Genomic DNA, 17,902 nt, shown 5'->3' with positions numbered 1-17,902 from the left:
AACTATAGTATCAACTGTGAACTTTATTATTTTTTCAATTTATTTTAAGAAAATTTTGGTGGGATCAATGATAACGCAGGAAAGAATGCAGTGATGTTTTCTTGTCTTTCTCAAAATATTTTTATAATAAACGTCTAAAACTCCTTTCTTTATTGGTTCTTTTAACAGCGATTTCTACTCGATATATGTCTGAAATGTTATTCTATTAAATAATACATACTTGCATTAAGTATTACTGCCAGCATTATAATATTAAAATTGAGCGGGAAAATCATGTGTTAGCGCCATCTAACAACGAAGATAGTGGTCTATTATTCTGTAAAATTACACGTTTTACCATAGATGACGTCACATATTTCTGATTACATACAGAAAACGATGAAGTTACAAGTTAAACTAAAAACGTCTGTGAATGTAGTGCTATCGCGCTTTTTGTACTTTTTATCAGAGTATCTAGGGGCGTAATCGTATTTCTCTGCACTCAACTGGTTAATTAACACGTGATTTATTGTGTAGGTAAATAATAATTGTTTATCGTTTCATTCTCGGGAGAAGTAGAAACGACACCGCGACAATGAAGAGATTCAGGGACTTGGTGACTTTCCCCTCGTGCAACACGAAACGCATCATCGATTGTACCAATGCTTTTTTTCGGTAGTCAGTTATCACGTTATCAGTATGCAATGTGTACATATTTAAACGACGTAAATGATAAACATAAAACATTATAGAAACTTTGATTTCCTCGTAGTGACCACTTGTTCAAGTGGTATCACTGCCGAAGGGTGGTTAATGAAATAATAGTGAAAGATAGGTGTTGAATTGTGAGACAAAGTCCGTAAAATTTAATTGTCGCTCGTTAATAGGATATTGTGCCTAATTGAGTGACATTGAAGCGTTTACGGTAAGAACGAAATATACGTTCATCGATGTTGAAATGAAGCAGAAGTGCGTCATGAATGGCGACTCGTGGAAAGTATGTGATAGACCGACGCAGTTCGCCCCGCACAGGCTTTGTATTCCGTTGGATTAATGATCAATGGCTTTATTTGAGACACGATACATAAATAAAGTGCTCCTAGATGATACGGAGAAGTTGACGAGCGTCATTGAAAATGCAAGAACAATTGAGGGACACACGGTACGGCGCACGCTTAATGTGTATATACTTCAACAATTTGCTCGATAATAGGTGTCGTCTGTACTACTGTTCGTTCTAATGTCATGTCATTGAATAATGTGACGTACAATTGTTGATCGTTAGAGTCTTGATTTTTCTTTAGCCTGTACAATCAAATATATATCTTTACTTTTTTAAAAATTGAAAATTCGGCTTATATCAAAACGTATAAATTCGTGCGCGGATAGAAAAATATACTTTTATTATATTTAGAAGCATAATTTTCATATGTATAGAATTTGATATTAATATTTTATTTTTTATCATATTCATGTCTTTTGATTAATAAGTGCATTCACAGATGTTACTATGAATGCAATAAATGATACATTATTGTTTACCAAAAACGAGTAAGCAAAAAACGTTTCTTTAAATATTTCTTTTTTTAATCTAAATTTGGATGGTTCATTTGCATATATTTTTATGTTGTAATTGCATGAATTTAGGAGTATGTGATCAGAACACAAAGAGGTCCACTTCCAGAAAAATCTTGGAGAGTCAGTAGACGCTACAATGACTTTGTACAGCTCAATGCAGCTTTATCAATATCAGCCATTGACTTGGCACTTCCTCCAAAGAAAATTATTGGTAATATGGAGCCAGACTTCATAGCTCAACGTCAAATAGCATTGCAGGTTAGTTGTAGCACAAAATAAAGAAATTATATAATTATAAAGTCTATTTTATTTCAAAAATATTTGTCATTATTGATTTCAGAGTTTCATAAACACAATACTAATGAATCCTATATTGGCATCGTCTTTACCTATGAAAAAATTCTTAGATCCGGATAATTATACAGCACCGTTACATGGTATGATCTAATTGCAATAATTGGAAAAATTTAACAAATGTAATAATGTAATCGAAAATTAGTAGCAAGTAACAAACACATAAAATATATTGTTTAAATACTGCATCATTTATAGAAGCTTGTAAATCAAATATGATTTATTGTATAATTTTCTCTTGTTTAATGCATTTCATATAGGTTTTAAAATGTAACTTAATTTTCAGAAATAGCTTTGCAACAGGTATCACTAGCTTTACGGAACGATGCTAATTACGAAGTTTGTAAGGCCATTCCTGATATGGGATGGCGGTTGAGGAAGCATTACTATAGTGTTAAAAATCGCCAAAGTCCCAAACAAGAATTATTACTCGCGTGGGTAGAATTTGGTCCAGACAAACACCTGCAAGACAAAGATATGCAGGGTGTTTTCAAAAGTTTAGGAACATTAAAGCATAATTATATAGAACCAATTGTTTTTCAACATGTAACAGAAAATGGAGCATTAACAATAAGAAACTTTCATCAGACAGGTACACTGCGTGACACTTTGTGTGTAACTAAACCTAAGCAACCATTTATAAAGAAGTATGGAAACCCAAAACAAACCAAATGTTTAACAGTGCCTGAAATTGCAATGTATGGTTACCAGGTTAGAAAATTGGTACTTTACATTAAGATAATAGATTAACCATATCTTACATCTAAATAATTTTTATTTCAGATTTTGGAAGCTTTAGGATTTCTTCATGAGAAGGGTCTACCCTATGGACATTTACACACAGGCAATATTCTTTTAACTCAAAGATGTGCAAAATTGTTAGATATAGAAAATGGTCTATTAGGTTTGCCTGCATTCTATCGGCCTTATGTTGTACAAAGACGTAAACTTCATGCTACGGTACAGTTAGAATCGTATTTCACACATAATATATACATTTAGTAATCTAATGAATAATTGAAGAATTGTTTTGAACAGACGCAAGTGGACGTTTACTCATTTGGACACGTGTTGTATGAAATGGCATTTGGAAGGCCACTTCTTGAAGCAACTTGTTCCGAATTACCATATTGTGAGGCAACCCTGAAAAGTTTGCTCGAGGTGATTCTGTCACCTGAAGTTCTGAAACAAGATTTACCAACAGTAATTCATTTATTGGAACACCCATTTTTTGAATCAGCAAAGCGTGCTATGCTAGCTATTGGTTCAGTGGGAAAACCACACTTCAAATTAAGTAGTCATTTAAAGGAAGTTCTACATGAAGCTGTGAACAAAGCAGAGCAACGACTGAAAGACGAACAAAAGGTTGCTAGACATCAAAAAAGGTTCGTGAAAGTTCAGGAGATGATGAGTTCAGAAGAAGAAATGAAGAAACGAAAACAAAAACTAGTAAATATCGTAAATATGACATCGAAGAATGAAGTAATAACGTATTCGATTTAAAATTAATTGACAACTCTATTTCCGTAGAAGAAAGAACAAAAATTAGCCCAAGAACAACGATCTGCAAATCAATTAGGTACAAATGGGATGAAGCAAGCGAATGGTAAGAGTCCAGAACGTTCGGACAGTCCAATAAGTACATCCACTGCTACCAGTGTTGGAACCTTGACTCCTCCATCTTTCCGTAAGTATCAGAACTTCGCAAAACATCTTCATTAATGACTAACATTAATCGATGTTCCCAATTTTCACATTAGCTGGGCACAAAAGTTGATGGCGCATATTACGCCTATTTCTTTCACGTAAGTCATATGATCATTCGCCATTGACTACTCGCACTCATACATCTCATTTGATCATTGCTCGGATACATCTGTAGCAAAATGTATTATGTAATTGCATTTTGTAGATGTTCCATTAAAATTTTTTCCTCGTACTTAATCATTTTTGGTATGTGCATTCTGTACTAATAGTACTTAGCAATAGACGTTGCGTGTAATCGATATAAAAGTTAAATACTATTAATGTAATGATGTGTGTCCAAGCGATGTCGTGAAAATATAGTGAAATGTTTACAATTTGTTTAACTCAAGGTTCTATAGATGTGTCGCAAGATCATGGAGCCCCTGGTAAAGATACTATCCCACCACCTCCAATGCCACCATCCAACGGTGCGGTCGAAAACGTCCCCAAAGTGATCAACGAACGTACTGCTTTGCTCGAAAGTATTTCTAACTTCAACAAAACTAGTCTTCGGAAAATTGTTAATGGACACCCTTGAAATGTAGAATTAGATAATCGAAGGAAAATTGTTGAACGATTTTATTGTATGGAAGGCGTGACGTGATTCAAACCATAAAGATGCTATTCTTTTTTTTTATCGAATGAACGAAACGGTGTTTATAGCTTTATTTCGATCGCGATACTTGAGAAAACTAGATTTAAATTTCTTAGGATTTTAATGCGTAAGTTGTAGAGACAAATAGTCATTAATCGTGCATTTACAAACCATCGTATAGAGAGTCATGCTATATTTGTACATATAGCCGCATTAATTGTTGTTAAAAGCATGCAATATTTAAGTATTATTTGTTATTATTTTTATTCTTTGAACACCGTCTAGAGTTGGATATGTGGTTGTAAAAAGTTGAATTGAATTATGGAAAGATTTTTAAAAAGATGATATCTGTGTCATCGAGTACACAACAGTCAAGACAAATTACAAGTATATATTTAAAGATAAAATCTTCCTGTTGACTCCATTGTATTTAGTAGTCTAGAGAAATTCATTGTACCGTCAGTTTTATTCGCGTAATGACACAGCATCTTAATGATTAATGTATGCAGATAAGAATGGTGATGACAATGATGAGGATGATGATGATAATGATAATCATGATGATGATGATTGTACAATCTTTACGATTATAGAATTGATTTGCTTCGATTCAAGTCTCGCGATCGTAATTTTTAACAAATTCGCTTTATCGTTTTTCGCGATGAAGCTTAGAGAGTATGAAACGGTAAGTGATAAGTCAAGAGTGATAGCACCTACATGTATTACGTAAATTTTGTCTCGTTAATGTTATATACCGTTCTGTCTATTCAAAGTTTATGATATGTGTGACGTATTAATGTATAATCTAATTAACAATCTCTGTGAGACTCGTACGTTTTGTAAACGTGAGTACCGTGTGTTGCTTTCTTTGTATCGATCGTAGAATCGAAACCGTTCGTTTCTATAAAGAGAAAATGTGCCAAGAGATATGTGCGATCATTTCGGCGTTGAGTATGAAAGATATGGAACGAGGATGTAATCTATTTCTATATGTTACAAACAGTGTATGTAAGAATTTATCTGTGAATATCGTAACAAAAGCATGTAATATAGTCTCGATTTTCATATGTAACGATTGATTTTAAATATCCGTATAAATGTTATTCCTTATAGATTAATATGAATATTGTTTTATCGACAATTGTGGAATGAGAGTGAAAACAGTTCTATATTTATTGAGGAAAGAAATGTGGCTCGCATAGTTCGCAGCTTTTTGTCGTAACAATGAATACGTCAATAAATTGCATTATTTTCTTTCGTTTACAAGGAACATTAGTTTACTTTTGTAAATGGCTGTAACAATATATCCTACATCTTATTTCAAAAGAGTTCGCTAATGTGAAAAATAATTTATTAAAACGAAATAGTCGTGTAAAAAGAGTATCACATTACATTTTAAATAATAGTCTTATTCAATACAAATTTTAAACAAAAAAGGTAGCTTTCGTGTAGGAGATATTTTACTACTCACTAGAGAATTTAATAAATACAAAATATGCATATCCTTGCAATATTTTTATCATTCGAAGTATCTTTAATACCATATTGTAAATTCTGGATATATCAAAAATATATGTATGTATGTGAACATCGCTGTTTAAATGTGTGATCATAGTCGTAAGCACTATTATAACTTGACTCGGTCAGTTTGTGCACGATAGTTACATTTTTTTTTTCCAAAGACTGGTAATTATATTTGTGGGTGTTAATTGAATTTCGCTTTACCTTATCTTTCACTTAAAGTCATACTTCTTTTTAGTGTAATTATATTCCATTTATACGTAGCGATGCAAAAGTTTGTTTTCAACGAAGAATGTATTCATCGAACGTACAAGATTGTATTACACTAGTTGTGCGTCACAATTTATGGAGTTTTACGACACATTCGTAGTCACTGTATGGAAACGAGCGATCGATCGTGCAATAAATTGGCACAATTGTAATATTTACCGTTAAAAACTTTCGTAATTTGTGATTACGTTAAAATTTCTTGTATTAACAATCTCTGTGAATCTTTATGTAACATGTCCCGATGATTTGTCCTATGTACACGTGTGTATATATATACATTGTTGCGTACGGGAACGTGTCACCGTGAAAACGTATATGGCATTTCTTAGTTAGGTCTGGATGACTCTTATTTAAATTAAAATTGGAAACCGAGTATCATGAACGTAGTAATTTCTTTTAGAGAGTCAAATTCACTGCTGTCCGGCATGTGTATTATATTGCACAATTAAACAAATATTGCTAAACTGTCTTCTTTAGGTGATCACCTCCGATTAAAAAAATCTAGCACGTGTACCACCTATTGTCATATTAAAATTCCAGGTTTTATTTTTTGGCAAATTAAAGCTAGTTGGGGGTGACAATGCGAGAGTCCCCCAATCGACCATCATAACTTTTCATGAAGTTCCTGGGTGACCGATTTTAATCTGAAAAAAAAAGAAAAAAAATATATAACGCAATAGATCCAAAAAATTTCCTGCGCAATTGTTGCAAGTTTGAAACGTGGACGAAGATGTACCTTTGAAGTTCATCTTGGATACGCTCTGTGATCGCTTTCCTCACTTCCGTCTCGCTCGCTTTTGATATACGTAATTTTTGTATTAATTCGCTAAAATCTATGGGTTCACCGTAATTCATGGTGACCTTTTTTCGTATTTGCAATCTGTATGGTGGTTCGTTCGGTAGGATTTGGTCCATACCCAGGTGATAAATTGGGATCACCACGGGTGGAACGGGTGACTCCATTATTAACCTTCCTACACCCCACTTCATCCTGTAAACCGCAAAAAGTTATGTTTTATACGATCATGAACACTCAACGATGATGATTACATCTTGACGGAACAAAAAGGCCAACCTCATGTTCTCTTTGAGCATGTTTACTTTCCCCTCGGGAAAAACGTGAATCCATTCCCCAGAGGCCAGCTTCTCGATGCAGAAATCCACCGCTTCTTGGTACACTCCGCCACCTCTGATTACGGGAATGCACTTGCCCAGCATAAAGAAGTAGGAATGCCAGGTATTCGTGAAACAAATATCGCGCGCGGCGAGTGACCATCTCATCTTACGTCGATTCAGGAGATGCCTCAGGTCCAGTGTTGCTAAATGAGTTCAGAGATTTTCTGTCTTAAATTCTTTCATTCGTTCGCGTATCGACGTCATTCTGAGAAAGAAAAGATTATATATGTCTCAAGAAAGGGGCACGTGGAGTATCGACTTAATCGTGACTAAAAAAAAAAAAGAGATTCGTTCGATTTAGAATTTAATAACGCATCGGGACCTTGAATAAGCACCGTATTTCTCGCTTCCATCGATCAAAAATAGCCGAGTACGAATTTATTAGAAGGTTGCTCAATGTTCGACCAAAGTGGAAGTCGGTTTGAATCAATGAGAAAAATATACATAAATGACTTTCAAATTTTTCATCGCAACCTTTACCATTTCAAAGTATTGTGAACACCTTCGACTAGCTCACGGTTATTGGAAAACTACAATCGGATAAAAATAGACTGGTCTCTCAAAGCCACACGTCTGATTGCGAGTAACACCAGCCTGTCTTTCTTATTCGAAAGATAGATGGCGCGCTGATTAAACAATATGGCAGGGGCAGCCGTTCAATAACCTTGAACGGCCAATTGATTCTGTTCCGACCGCAGAAGCTTCTACTGTTAGAAATTTCTCTCGTAGAGCTATCTTTTTGTAACTCTGACTAACCGACAAATACTGATCTACCATAAAATAAACTATTTAAGAGTTTATCTTGCGACAGGGCACGTCTAACATTTCTTTTCCAATTGCAAGCGCATTGTAAATTTTCTACAAAGTTATTTTTCAATTTTATTCGTACTAATGGCCCATCCAGTTTGGTCGAACGTTTTAAGCACACCTTGTATACGTCTCCGAGCTGCAAAATGCGTAAAAAAACGAGCTTCTCTGGTTGCAAGGGGCACGTGTCGTTCTCAGAATCTGAAAGAATACAGTGACATTCAATGGTCCTTATGCACAATCGGATGTTTACGATAACAAACAATAGCCCAAGTGATGGAACAGTGTCGAGTGTTAAGAACGGTCGATAAAAATGGCAGTTGTTAATACGATTGAGAATTATTTTTTGTGCCACTACTCACCCCATATGCCTGGATCGTCGAAACAGCTGTAATGATTTGAAACGGTGATGAGTGGAACATTTTTCGGCCGGCACTCTAACGCCCGATTTATGATGTGCTTGTTGTACACCGTCGTTTTGTTGAGCCATTCTTAAAAAACACGAATGGAAAAAAATACATCAGTAAATTAATTTGCATTTTGAGGAAGGAGTCGATTAGAGTTTGCGTCGAGAATGTGTTTAACCACGTTCACCGCAAAAACACGCCTCGTCCCGACTTAGCATAAAATTGGCTGGTTTTGCCGCGAGTGGTTCGCGAACCGTAGCTCGTGTTCGCTTTTGCAGAGGGCGATCCTTATAAAGTAACCAATGATAACCTCAAAGGGCACATGAAAAAAGGAATTAATATCGTTTCATGGATGTCGAGGAGATTCGATGGTTATCGTTAATTTTATTTCTACATTTTACTAAGAGTCTTCGCTCTGTGGGGAGGCAGTTGTCGAGATAAGTTCAACGTTCTATCATCCAAGGTTATTGAAGGTCATGACTACATAACACGATAATCTCGAAAGTATATCTTGTTAACAAGTTTTAGGTTAGGAGTTCGAATGTATTGCGAAAGTTGATAATACAATAGAAGATATGATTTTTCTGTTTGTGACATAGAACGATAAGTGACAATTACTCTGATACTGAGTCTCGGTGGATCTCTATTCTATGTTATTCCCACAAGTCTAGCCGTCCGTATCTTTCGAACGTGAATTTATCTTGATTGACCTCGCGCGTAAGTACAGTGGTACTTCTTCCAGTATTCGACACCAGAGGGATTTTTGCAACAAACATACTAGCGCCAAGTTGAACGTTGCATTCTTTGTACTTGGCCCAGTCACAGCTTATCGGTTATGGAATGCAAAGTGTGTCACTGTACGTGAGACCTCAAGTGACTCCTTCTATTGTCACGAAGTATTCTCAGGAAATCATAGAATAATCGAAATTAATATTTTCGTAGATCATAACAACAATGATTCTCTGTTTTGTAAACTACAGACCAGTGTTGCATTATGCGTGAGACGTTATTTAAAAGTTGTCAACATTTAACGTCTTATTTTACACTTTATTTTATTAAAAATATAGTGTAATATGCGACAAAGAATTTTCCAAATGAATAACGATAACGAACCTATTAACATGGCAATTCTGTTTATATACAAGGTATCAAGTTATAGCGATTCACCTTGCATATATGCAAACAGGAATTAAATTAACATCTACATTATTCTTCGAGAATAGAATAACAATTATCCACAAGGTTGGACATGAAATGATGAGGCAGCTTAAGAGGTATTCTGCTTTCGTGCAATCTCTCCTCGTTTTCCTTTATTTTTTTTTTTTGTTGCTTGCCGTAAAAAAAAAGTTGACCTTCGAATTTTTTTGAATTTTTCACTCTCTGTACGAACAGTTTGATTTGTTCAAATTCCAGAAATAATTCTTCTAAAATGTAACAAAGGCATCGTTGAACGAATCGTTGAAGAAAATTCGGATCACATGACATTGAATTCGGAGAAATGAATGGCAAAGCATCGGGGTTCATTCGCTGCTATTATACGCGGAGAAATTGATAGAACTACCAAGAAGAGAGGAGTGGAAAAAGAGGGGAGTGGAGGGAAACTCGGGATGTGCGCGTACGTCGTGTCTACGCGTTCAACCAATTGAATAATACGTTTAATTTCCGTTTAGTGTATCGTCACTAAGTTTATTGTATCATCACTAAGTCAACACTGAGCTGTCCTCGTAAATCAGTGGTATTCACTGAAAGACCAGTGAGGGCCAATGACTGATCTCCTGTAACCCTCATTGGACGGTAACGCACGGACAATTCTACCTGAAATTAGAAACAACCACGGATCGCAGAAATAAATCGAATCGTACGAAAGTCGATACTCGTTCCAGGGATCGTGAAATGTTACTAAAAGTTCGCGAGAACTAGCAACGATGATAGATGCACGTTGACTATCAATAAATCCATAATTAGAGGCACGTGTAATAACCATTTAATGTTAATTATGCATTGATTGCGCCTTTTAAATATTTATTTTATACTAATTGTTGTTTTTCACTGCCAAGCTAATACGGCCAAATGTTAAATGTTAATAATACTTTTACATTCACAGCGCACTCGTTTCCGATGCAAGCGTACGACCACATTTTTGAATTTTGCGTCACATCTGAAATTTATGTACAAGATTCGAATTTATAATGAAGCGAAAAGGAAATAATTATATGGATTTCGTATTTTGTTTATTTACATATTCATTTACACGCGTAAAGATCGTGTATATTCTTTAATCGATCTTCCCTTGTTTTTGTTCGAAAGTATGTTTAAAATATGTGAGCGACATTCAAAAAATTGTACAACAATGACAGAAAAAATTAAATAATCGGAAGGTGTAAACGGAGGTGAAGGTGATTGTGTAGTAGTAGTAGTTGTCTATTCTTTGAGCGAAGTACAAATGTGAATATTTGCTCAGCGCGTATTTGTTTATGTAGAAAATGGTGTCGAGTAAAAATGTACGAAGGTAGACTGTGCAAATGGAAAAGGTGCAACAAAACATTACGTGCAACTTTCAATTACGACTCGACATGTCTTTTTCTCTGCAATACATATTAAAGTTTTCAAATTTCATTGTCAACCAGCAGAAAATGATAGGTGATTTCGGTAACGATATATTTGAACACTGCTTCAATGATATATTTCGCGGAAAGCGTTCTATTTACATTTAAAAAATAATTAAATAATAATTCGTTTATATCGAGCACACTTTCCGTTTAGCCATTATAAATTTTCGATTCCTCTTAAATTAATTAATCGATATTATTGAAAAATGTTAACGTATTGTAAAAAATGTTCTGCATAAAAATTTTATATTTAAATTTTTAGGTACGATTGAGCTATGCGCAAGTTATGTTTGATAAAATAAGTCCAAAAAAAAGAATCAAGGGAACGATTATTATAAAGATCAAAATTCATAGATGATTTTGTAGAGTTCTTTACGATTATATAAATCAGTAATGTTTTTTTGTTCTTAGTCGCTATGTTTCGCACGTCTATTCAAGAAATCATAATCAATTTTCTGATAATCATTTTCAATTGACCACATTATAGTCCTTTCTGTTCATACATGAATAGTAGAAATGCGGGGTTATAATACAAGTCAATGCGTTCTGCTATAAAATTATCAGATTTGCGACCCTCGTGAAACGGTTTCTGAATGCAAATTGAAGCGGCCACTAGCAAAGGCGCGCGCCAACATTAGGAAACAAACAGTACTGATTTTTATCAAAAAACCGGCTCGTGTAGTCACTTACCTATAATGATTTTAGAGAAAATCCCTACTGCCGCGAAGGTTATACTACTCGCGATGTTCCAGAGTCTGGTAGAACTTCGAAGCTTCGGTAGGATCCATTTGATATCGTATAACATTGCACTACCTTTCGCTGGTTGAATCAGAGAGGGAAAACAGCAGCGCGGTACTTTTTCGGACGATTGGGAAGCGACTTCCCCGCGAGAAATCGTCTACTCTTTCGTAACTCGCGACAACCATCTTCGTGCCAACTTCACGCCATATTTCCTGATAACTGTCACGTGGTCGACCGAGCGTCGCCGAACGTAGCCGAACGTTGGCGGCTATTGAATCATTTAATTTGAAATTAAACGCGCTTCGAACACTTGTTCTCGGCTCAGCCAACGATGTGTAAATTTGTCCCGTGATTGGACCGATTGCAATCTTTTTTCACTTGTAACAGCAGGTATACACGTTGTTAGTTACCTGTCATAAAATTTAAAGATTGATTGTAACTGTCGAGGTTGAATTTTATTTGTAAACATAACCTGTACTATGAGTTTCGGGCAATTTACAAACAGTAAAGGTAAATAATGATATGCTTAATCTTACGATACGAATACAAATGAGATGTTTCTTTTGTTATAAGAGTTAACCTAGTCAATTATATGTCTATAAGATTATTGTCGATCAATGTCATATGTAGAAAGGTCCGATTGTGTTTTCTCCGACGTTGTATACAGAAAATAAAGATTAAATACATAATTTAAATCGTGATTATCAAAACAAGAATATTCCAAGAAAATTGATCTTGACCAGTAAATAGTCAATAGTTCAACAGAAATACGTAATGCCGCAAAAAATCTGTTTACTTGAATTATCAATCTTGTATGCGCGTTCAAATAAATTTATACGACTCGGTAAATGTCAAGTAATGTTAATGAAGAATAATAATGTAATAACGAGTACAGCAAATTAGAGAACTAAAAGGAACAGAGGAAAAGGTATCAGGGGCACAGGACGCGTAGCTATGCGATGACAGCAGCTAAACGAAGTTAATAAGAACTTCACTTTGTTCACTTAACCTTTTCGAACCTGGCTATAACATAGGCGTACATGATATTTTAAAGTAATTGTATGATATGTTATGTATGTATATATTTGCACATGTATATATGTATACTTATGGAGATCTGTAATGCTTTTCCTCAATATTCTGTACAGTGAAAGTTTACGATTTGTCCAGAGCTGTCGAATGCGTACTTTTCTGTTCGGACAAGAAACTTATTTTGCCTTCCCGACAGTGGCGAACAAATTGATGGGCGCATTATCCTAAACGGTGGTAACGCGGTCTCGTTAGCACGACTCGAAAATTGCGAGGGATACATTATAATAATCATGGCACGCTCGTAGCCGGCGTAATAGTAAAATGCCCAGGAGATTGGAGATAACCATTCACGGGACGAACGGATGCACAATAAGACACAGATGTCTACGAAGTTGTGCCCCCGGCGGTGACTCTGCACTTGCAATGTTAGCCGAACACCTATCAGAAGCTCCGTCGAAAGAACCGTGGGGAGGGACGGTCGCATAGGGGAGAGAACCTTGCACGACGATCGGGTACATGCATTAGGAGCTCTTCGGGCTAAGTTCATGCGCGCGAAAGAAAGGGCAAACCGCACGGGAGAACCGAAGGAGGTGAAAAAGAAGGGAAAAGATACAATGATGCGAGCAAAGTCGTAGACCGCGGGGGAGGGACGGGAGGAGAATGTCCGGTGGCATGTGGGAAGTGGGGGCCTGACGCGAGGAGAGAAGCAACCAGTCGAAGGGGCGCAGGGGTGGGGGAAAAGGGCCTCATCTCAACAGCCAGTCCGATTCGAGTCTCTCGACTGCGTGTTGCCGTGCCATCGTACGTACGAGACACCCTTCCAGTTTGCAACTGTGCAGAGGATACCTTCAAGCACCATAACGAGACGAATCGTGTACCATACGAGAATCGACCGAACTCGAAGTGTCTCTTTCTCGCGACGCGTTTCGGGAAGTAACGCGACACAGCCTCCGCGACCGGACAGAGACACAATCGCGAAGTATCGTTCCGAGCTCGAACGATGCGATCGACTTTATCGATTTACGAGCACGTTCGTACGAGAGTTTTCGATCCGTCGGTATTCGCGTCCGTGGTCTCGGCGCAGAGATGACAGATCCCACCGCGATTGCGTTATTACCGCCGACTATGCGCGCGTCTTGCGGTAAGCTTTCCGATCGTTGAACCGCGAACAGTTACCGAATACGTCCGAGAAGTGGTGCTGTCCGTCCGTTGTGAAACACGAGACACCGCGAGCGGCGAGATAGAAGCAAAAGGGTACAAAAAACGGGCCGGGCAAAAAAGGAAGGAATCGGCGGGGCGGAGGAGAGGAGCAGGCCGAGGGAGCCGAGCGTTCGGCTTGACTCGAGTGCAGTGTACGGTGATGCCGCGAGGATGCCACCGTCGTCGGTCCTCGCGACACGATACAGGACGGCGCGACGGTACCCCGTGATCTGCCGGGGCCCCACGATTCTGTGCCACGACGTTGCGCTGTTACTCGCGCGGTGCGGTGCAAGTGCAAGTGCAGGTGCAACTGTGAAGTGGTGCCAGTTCGACGTCGAGAGCTCACGCGCGGGATATTACGCGGCGCGAAGTGTTGCGCGAAAAGGGATTCGGGTACGGCGATGCGGGAGGTTGGGAACCGTGTCCAATGATTCACGAGTGACGCATTTAAGGGCAGATCGGTTGCCTTTCGTGCCTTCTTCGCGTGTGAATATTATCGTTTCGTGGAACGCGCGAAACGTCGTCCTTTGTTCCAAAAGAAGCAACAAGATCGACTCGCGAATAACGCCGATTACACACTGGAAAGAGGATTTACACACCGCGATCTCGTTACGTGCGAGGATTTCGAGCTATCTCGAGCAACGTAGCTTCAGCATCCCGGCTGCAGAGAGAAAGCAACAGGTACGTGTAGTATGCGTTCCGTATTCTCGGTGGTTGCACGTTGTACGCTCGGTCGCGTTGCCTGTTCGTTCGCGCACGAAACGTGCGCATGCTCTTGATCGAAGATCTTGCTGTGCACAAGGCAATATATACAACGGCAGCAGCGGTGACTCTGTGTGTACGTGTCTTTCATCGCGGAAGAACTCCAGTTCAGCCGAGCCGAGTCGAGGCCGTCTTCTTGCATCTGTTCCTCGTGCATACGCGTTTCGCTACTTTTATGCTGCCTGTCTCTGGATACGATGATCGTGCGAAATATTCGTTGGAGTACACTCGGAATACGTGTAAAGCTTCGATTCCACTAATTTCGCACGTTTTTCCGTCCGAATAGGTTATTTTATTAGGTTCGATGTCTTTTCGCGTTCTTCGATAGATGTCGTTTATTAAATGAAACGTGAAACGTTTGTTAAACGAAATGCTAACCTAATAGTTGTCATTCGATACATCCCTTAAAAGAAGTGTGAACATTGGTTGTTTTGAATGTTAACTATTAGGTTATGCATACACGCACAAAGTTGAAACAAAAATGTAATCACGTTTCTCTTAGTAAACGTCATTTACCGAGGTAAATGAGAAAATACGGTTCGATCCAATTATTTATAGTCACGATTTTTTCTCGATAGTTTGCGTAAACATTACACAGGCAATGATCAATACTAAATATGAGTCTAAATTGTTGGCAATTCACTTCTATACTGATTAAACTCGATATTCACTGGAAACAAACTTTATGAAACGGCGAAGTCACTCGGATCGTCCCGCGATGCTTCACTAGCACTCATTAACGAAGATTTACGTTCTCGTTTATCTGCATCCTCGCTGCCTTCGTATTTCCAGAATCAATCGAATTCGATCCAATGTTCCGATCGGCTCAATAATAATAACCACTGTCGTAAAGGAACTGGGCTGGAATGGTGTATCGGTACCGAATGGGAGAGCACGGTTTCACGTAGATTTGAATTAAGATTACGGATATTGTTATGCCCGTTACAGATGCGAGAGTCTGAAACTCGACTCTGTTTAGGACCCCGACGGACCACCTACTCTTTTCGGAGAATGTTAATTGGTCGTTTCACGAATTATAAACCACCGAGGGGAGAAGACACCGCGGCCACTTGCTATCGCGTCCATTAACATACCTGCGTTCGCCCTATCGTTGGCCGTTGCACGCTAGCGACGCTTAACTCTAACGACGCAAAAAGATACTAATTACAGCAACCTGCTGCCACTTCTTCTACACCGGTACAGTCCGTAGCCCACTTTCCTTATTTTCCGTGTTTCGTTTGGGTCTGCTGTGGGTAGTAATTATGGCAACTTAGACTAATTATTGCCGTTTATTTGGTTTCTCGATTCCAACGATGGAAATTGCCAGCGTTCGTTTGCGAGTGTTCCCCGTACTGCCGCGAAACATTCTCTGAACGAAGGCATGTAATATTATATACAGGATGATCGTAATCGTACGAACGAAATAAGCGAGCACGACGTAAATTGGATTTTGCAAGTGGCAGGGGTCTCGGATGGAATACAGGGGAACTCTTTTGTCTGAAACATGGCGGACGTGGACGATATATACGGTACGTACGTCTGTTAAAAACGATAGCGTTCGCTCGTTTAATTTTATCGGATGGAGAAGTTCTAAGTAAAGCTCGAAACGCGCGTCGAACGGAATTACGTACCGCGTACGGCTTCCATATAGCTTTATTAAAAGAGCAACACAGGTAATCTCGCGGTTACGGCGATCAGGCGCACATGATCGCGACTGTTCTGTTCGCAGCTATAAAATTCGCAGATTTTGCTCGTTCGAGGAGGTTAATCGTATGAGCTACCGTCGCTCAAGAAGGAATCTGTGTTACGCGGCATTCCAGGTTACACGATAAGGTTCATCGAGTGGGTACAGGGCGCTGGGAATGTCAATCTACGAAGGTGGTATATCGGTCAACGAAGTAACAAGGTTATTGAGGACGCCACCTCGCAGTAATTAGAAACGCACGGATCGCTCGGAAGCGCATGCGTGTTTTACGAGTGCCACCGATAGGGTGTCAGATATGGTACCCCGTAAAGAGAGTGACTTCGCGAGATTTCGCACGACGATAGCAGCGAAGATATTGCCCGACACAAAAGTTTGAGAACGATGTTGCATTTAATCGCGTATTGTGGCACGTTCCAGGAGCCGCGAGTGTACTCGAGTATCGCGAGCCGTGCTTGGCTTAATCGTTTTTATGTCCTTCACGATTTTACAGACTGTGGCACGTGACAGTCGCAAGACCATGAGCGACCTTGTATTTCCTGTCACGGTCTTTCATAAAAGTCCGCGCGCAGTTCGGGTTGTCTTATTGCGCGTCGGGATCGTGTAATGACGTTGTGGTTAAATTTCTCCATCCTCCTTTTTTGCCTTTTTCCCCGCGACGTCAATTATTTTCATGCGGCTACGATCGAATCTTTGTCATTGCCACTGTTCCAATGTAATTAACCGCGTCGACGCGATCGTTTCACCGTCGTGTACCGATTTAAATTTCGTTTTCGGTTAATTTCATAATTCTGTGCACCGTTTCACCTGCAATTTTCAATTTCATTTTATCGGCTGTGACCGGCCGCTCGAAAAAGGTAACCGACGATTTTGCTAAACGGTGGGATAACTTATCGACCTCGTTCCCGCGCTTTTTATTTCGTCTCACCGACACAGCTGCGCCATTATTTTTGATCGCATCTCGAAGGGGAAATATTTATAATGCTCGCGCTGAGACGACCAAAACGAACGAACGTTCTTAAAAGCGCCGAGGATACGAGCGGAAAGACATACGGTACGACAAACTGTTCGGCAAATGTGCTTCTCTCTCTCTCTCTTTCTCACATGCACACGTACACTCACGTTCCCGCGGTGTCCGAAGATTTTCGTTGTAATAAAATTTCTAGAAGGCGTAATTACCTGGTGTCGGATAATCGACGGCGATCGAGGCTCGCGAGACATCGCTTACCCGTTAATTACCGGCTTCCATTATTAATTCGAGCAGGGCGTAATCACCCGTGTTCCTCCTTATTAGATGGCGCCTTTAATTAATTATTTTCGCGGCACACCTTGTTGCGGGTAGCAGAATGTATCAAGCGGGTCTGAAAAGCGTATCGGACTCGACGCGGAGACGCGTTACGCGAAAACAAGCACGACAGGGGCA

General features: G+C 38.9%; 3 protein-coding genes across 5 annotated transcripts in view; 2 read left to right on the top strand and 1 right to left on the bottom strand.

Moving 5' to 3' along the window:
• The first annotated feature begins 378 nt into the window (after positions 1 to 378).
• LOC143148535 (PX domain-containing protein kinase-like protein) lies at positions 379 to 5,601 on the top strand. 2 transcript variants are annotated; one of them, XM_076314944.1, is made up of 9 exons: positions 379 to 1,141; positions 1,627 to 1,815; positions 1,898 to 1,994; positions 2,198 to 2,622; positions 2,695 to 2,871; positions 2,950 to 3,360; positions 3,442 to 3,598; positions 3,672 to 3,716; positions 4,008 to 4,147. In XM_076314944.1, the coding sequence occupies exons 1-8, from the start codon at positions 1,040 to 1,042 to the stop codon at positions 3,686 to 3,688; spliced, it is 1,575 nt and encodes a 524-aa protein (XP_076171059.1). In that variant the 5' UTR covers positions 379 to 1,039; the 3' UTR covers positions 3,689 to 3,716; positions 4,008 to 4,147. The 2 variants fall into 2 exon arrangements, with proteins under 2 accessions (XP_076171059.1, XP_076171058.1); XM_076314943.1 differs by lacking the exon at positions 3,672 to 3,716 and having other exon boundaries at positions 380 to 1,141; positions 4,008 to 5,601.
• On the bottom strand, positions 5,402 to 12,128 carry Taz (tafazzin, phospholipid-lysophospholipid transacylase). The gene is made up of 5 exons (XM_076314945.1): positions 11,733 to 12,128; positions 8,389 to 8,517; positions 7,119 to 7,362; positions 6,780 to 7,034; positions 5,402 to 6,687 (listed from the first exon to the last, which is right to left on the bottom strand). The coding sequence occupies exons 1-5, from the start codon at positions 11,845 to 11,847 to the stop codon at positions 6,648 to 6,650; spliced, it is 783 nt and encodes a 260-aa protein (XP_076171060.1). The 5' UTR covers positions 11,848 to 12,128; the 3' UTR covers positions 5,402 to 6,647.
• Positions 12,129 to 14,556: 2,428 nt separating this feature from the next.
• The window catches only part of LOC143148534 (uncharacterized), a 163,861-nt gene continuing 160,515 nt past the window's right edge, over positions 14,557 to 17,902 (top strand). The window contains exon 1 of one of the 2 annotated variants that reach the window (XM_076314938.1): positions 14,557 to 14,696. The gene's annotated coding sequence lies outside the window, so the exon portion shown is untranslated. Of the gene's footprint in view, positions 14,697 to 15,982; positions 16,307 to 17,902 lie in introns of those variants that run through there. The other variant, XM_076314939.1, reaches the window with a different exon arrangement.

This window comes from Ptiloglossa arizonensis, chromosome 6 (assembly GCF_051014685.1).
Source record: "Ptiloglossa arizonensis isolate GNS036 chromosome 6, iyPtiAriz1_principal, whole genome shotgun sequence".
Lineage (NCBI taxonomy): Eukaryota > Metazoa > Arthropoda > Insecta > Hymenoptera > Colletidae > Ptiloglossa > Ptiloglossa arizonensis.
This window is presented reverse-complemented; position numbering and strand designations above follow the sequence as displayed.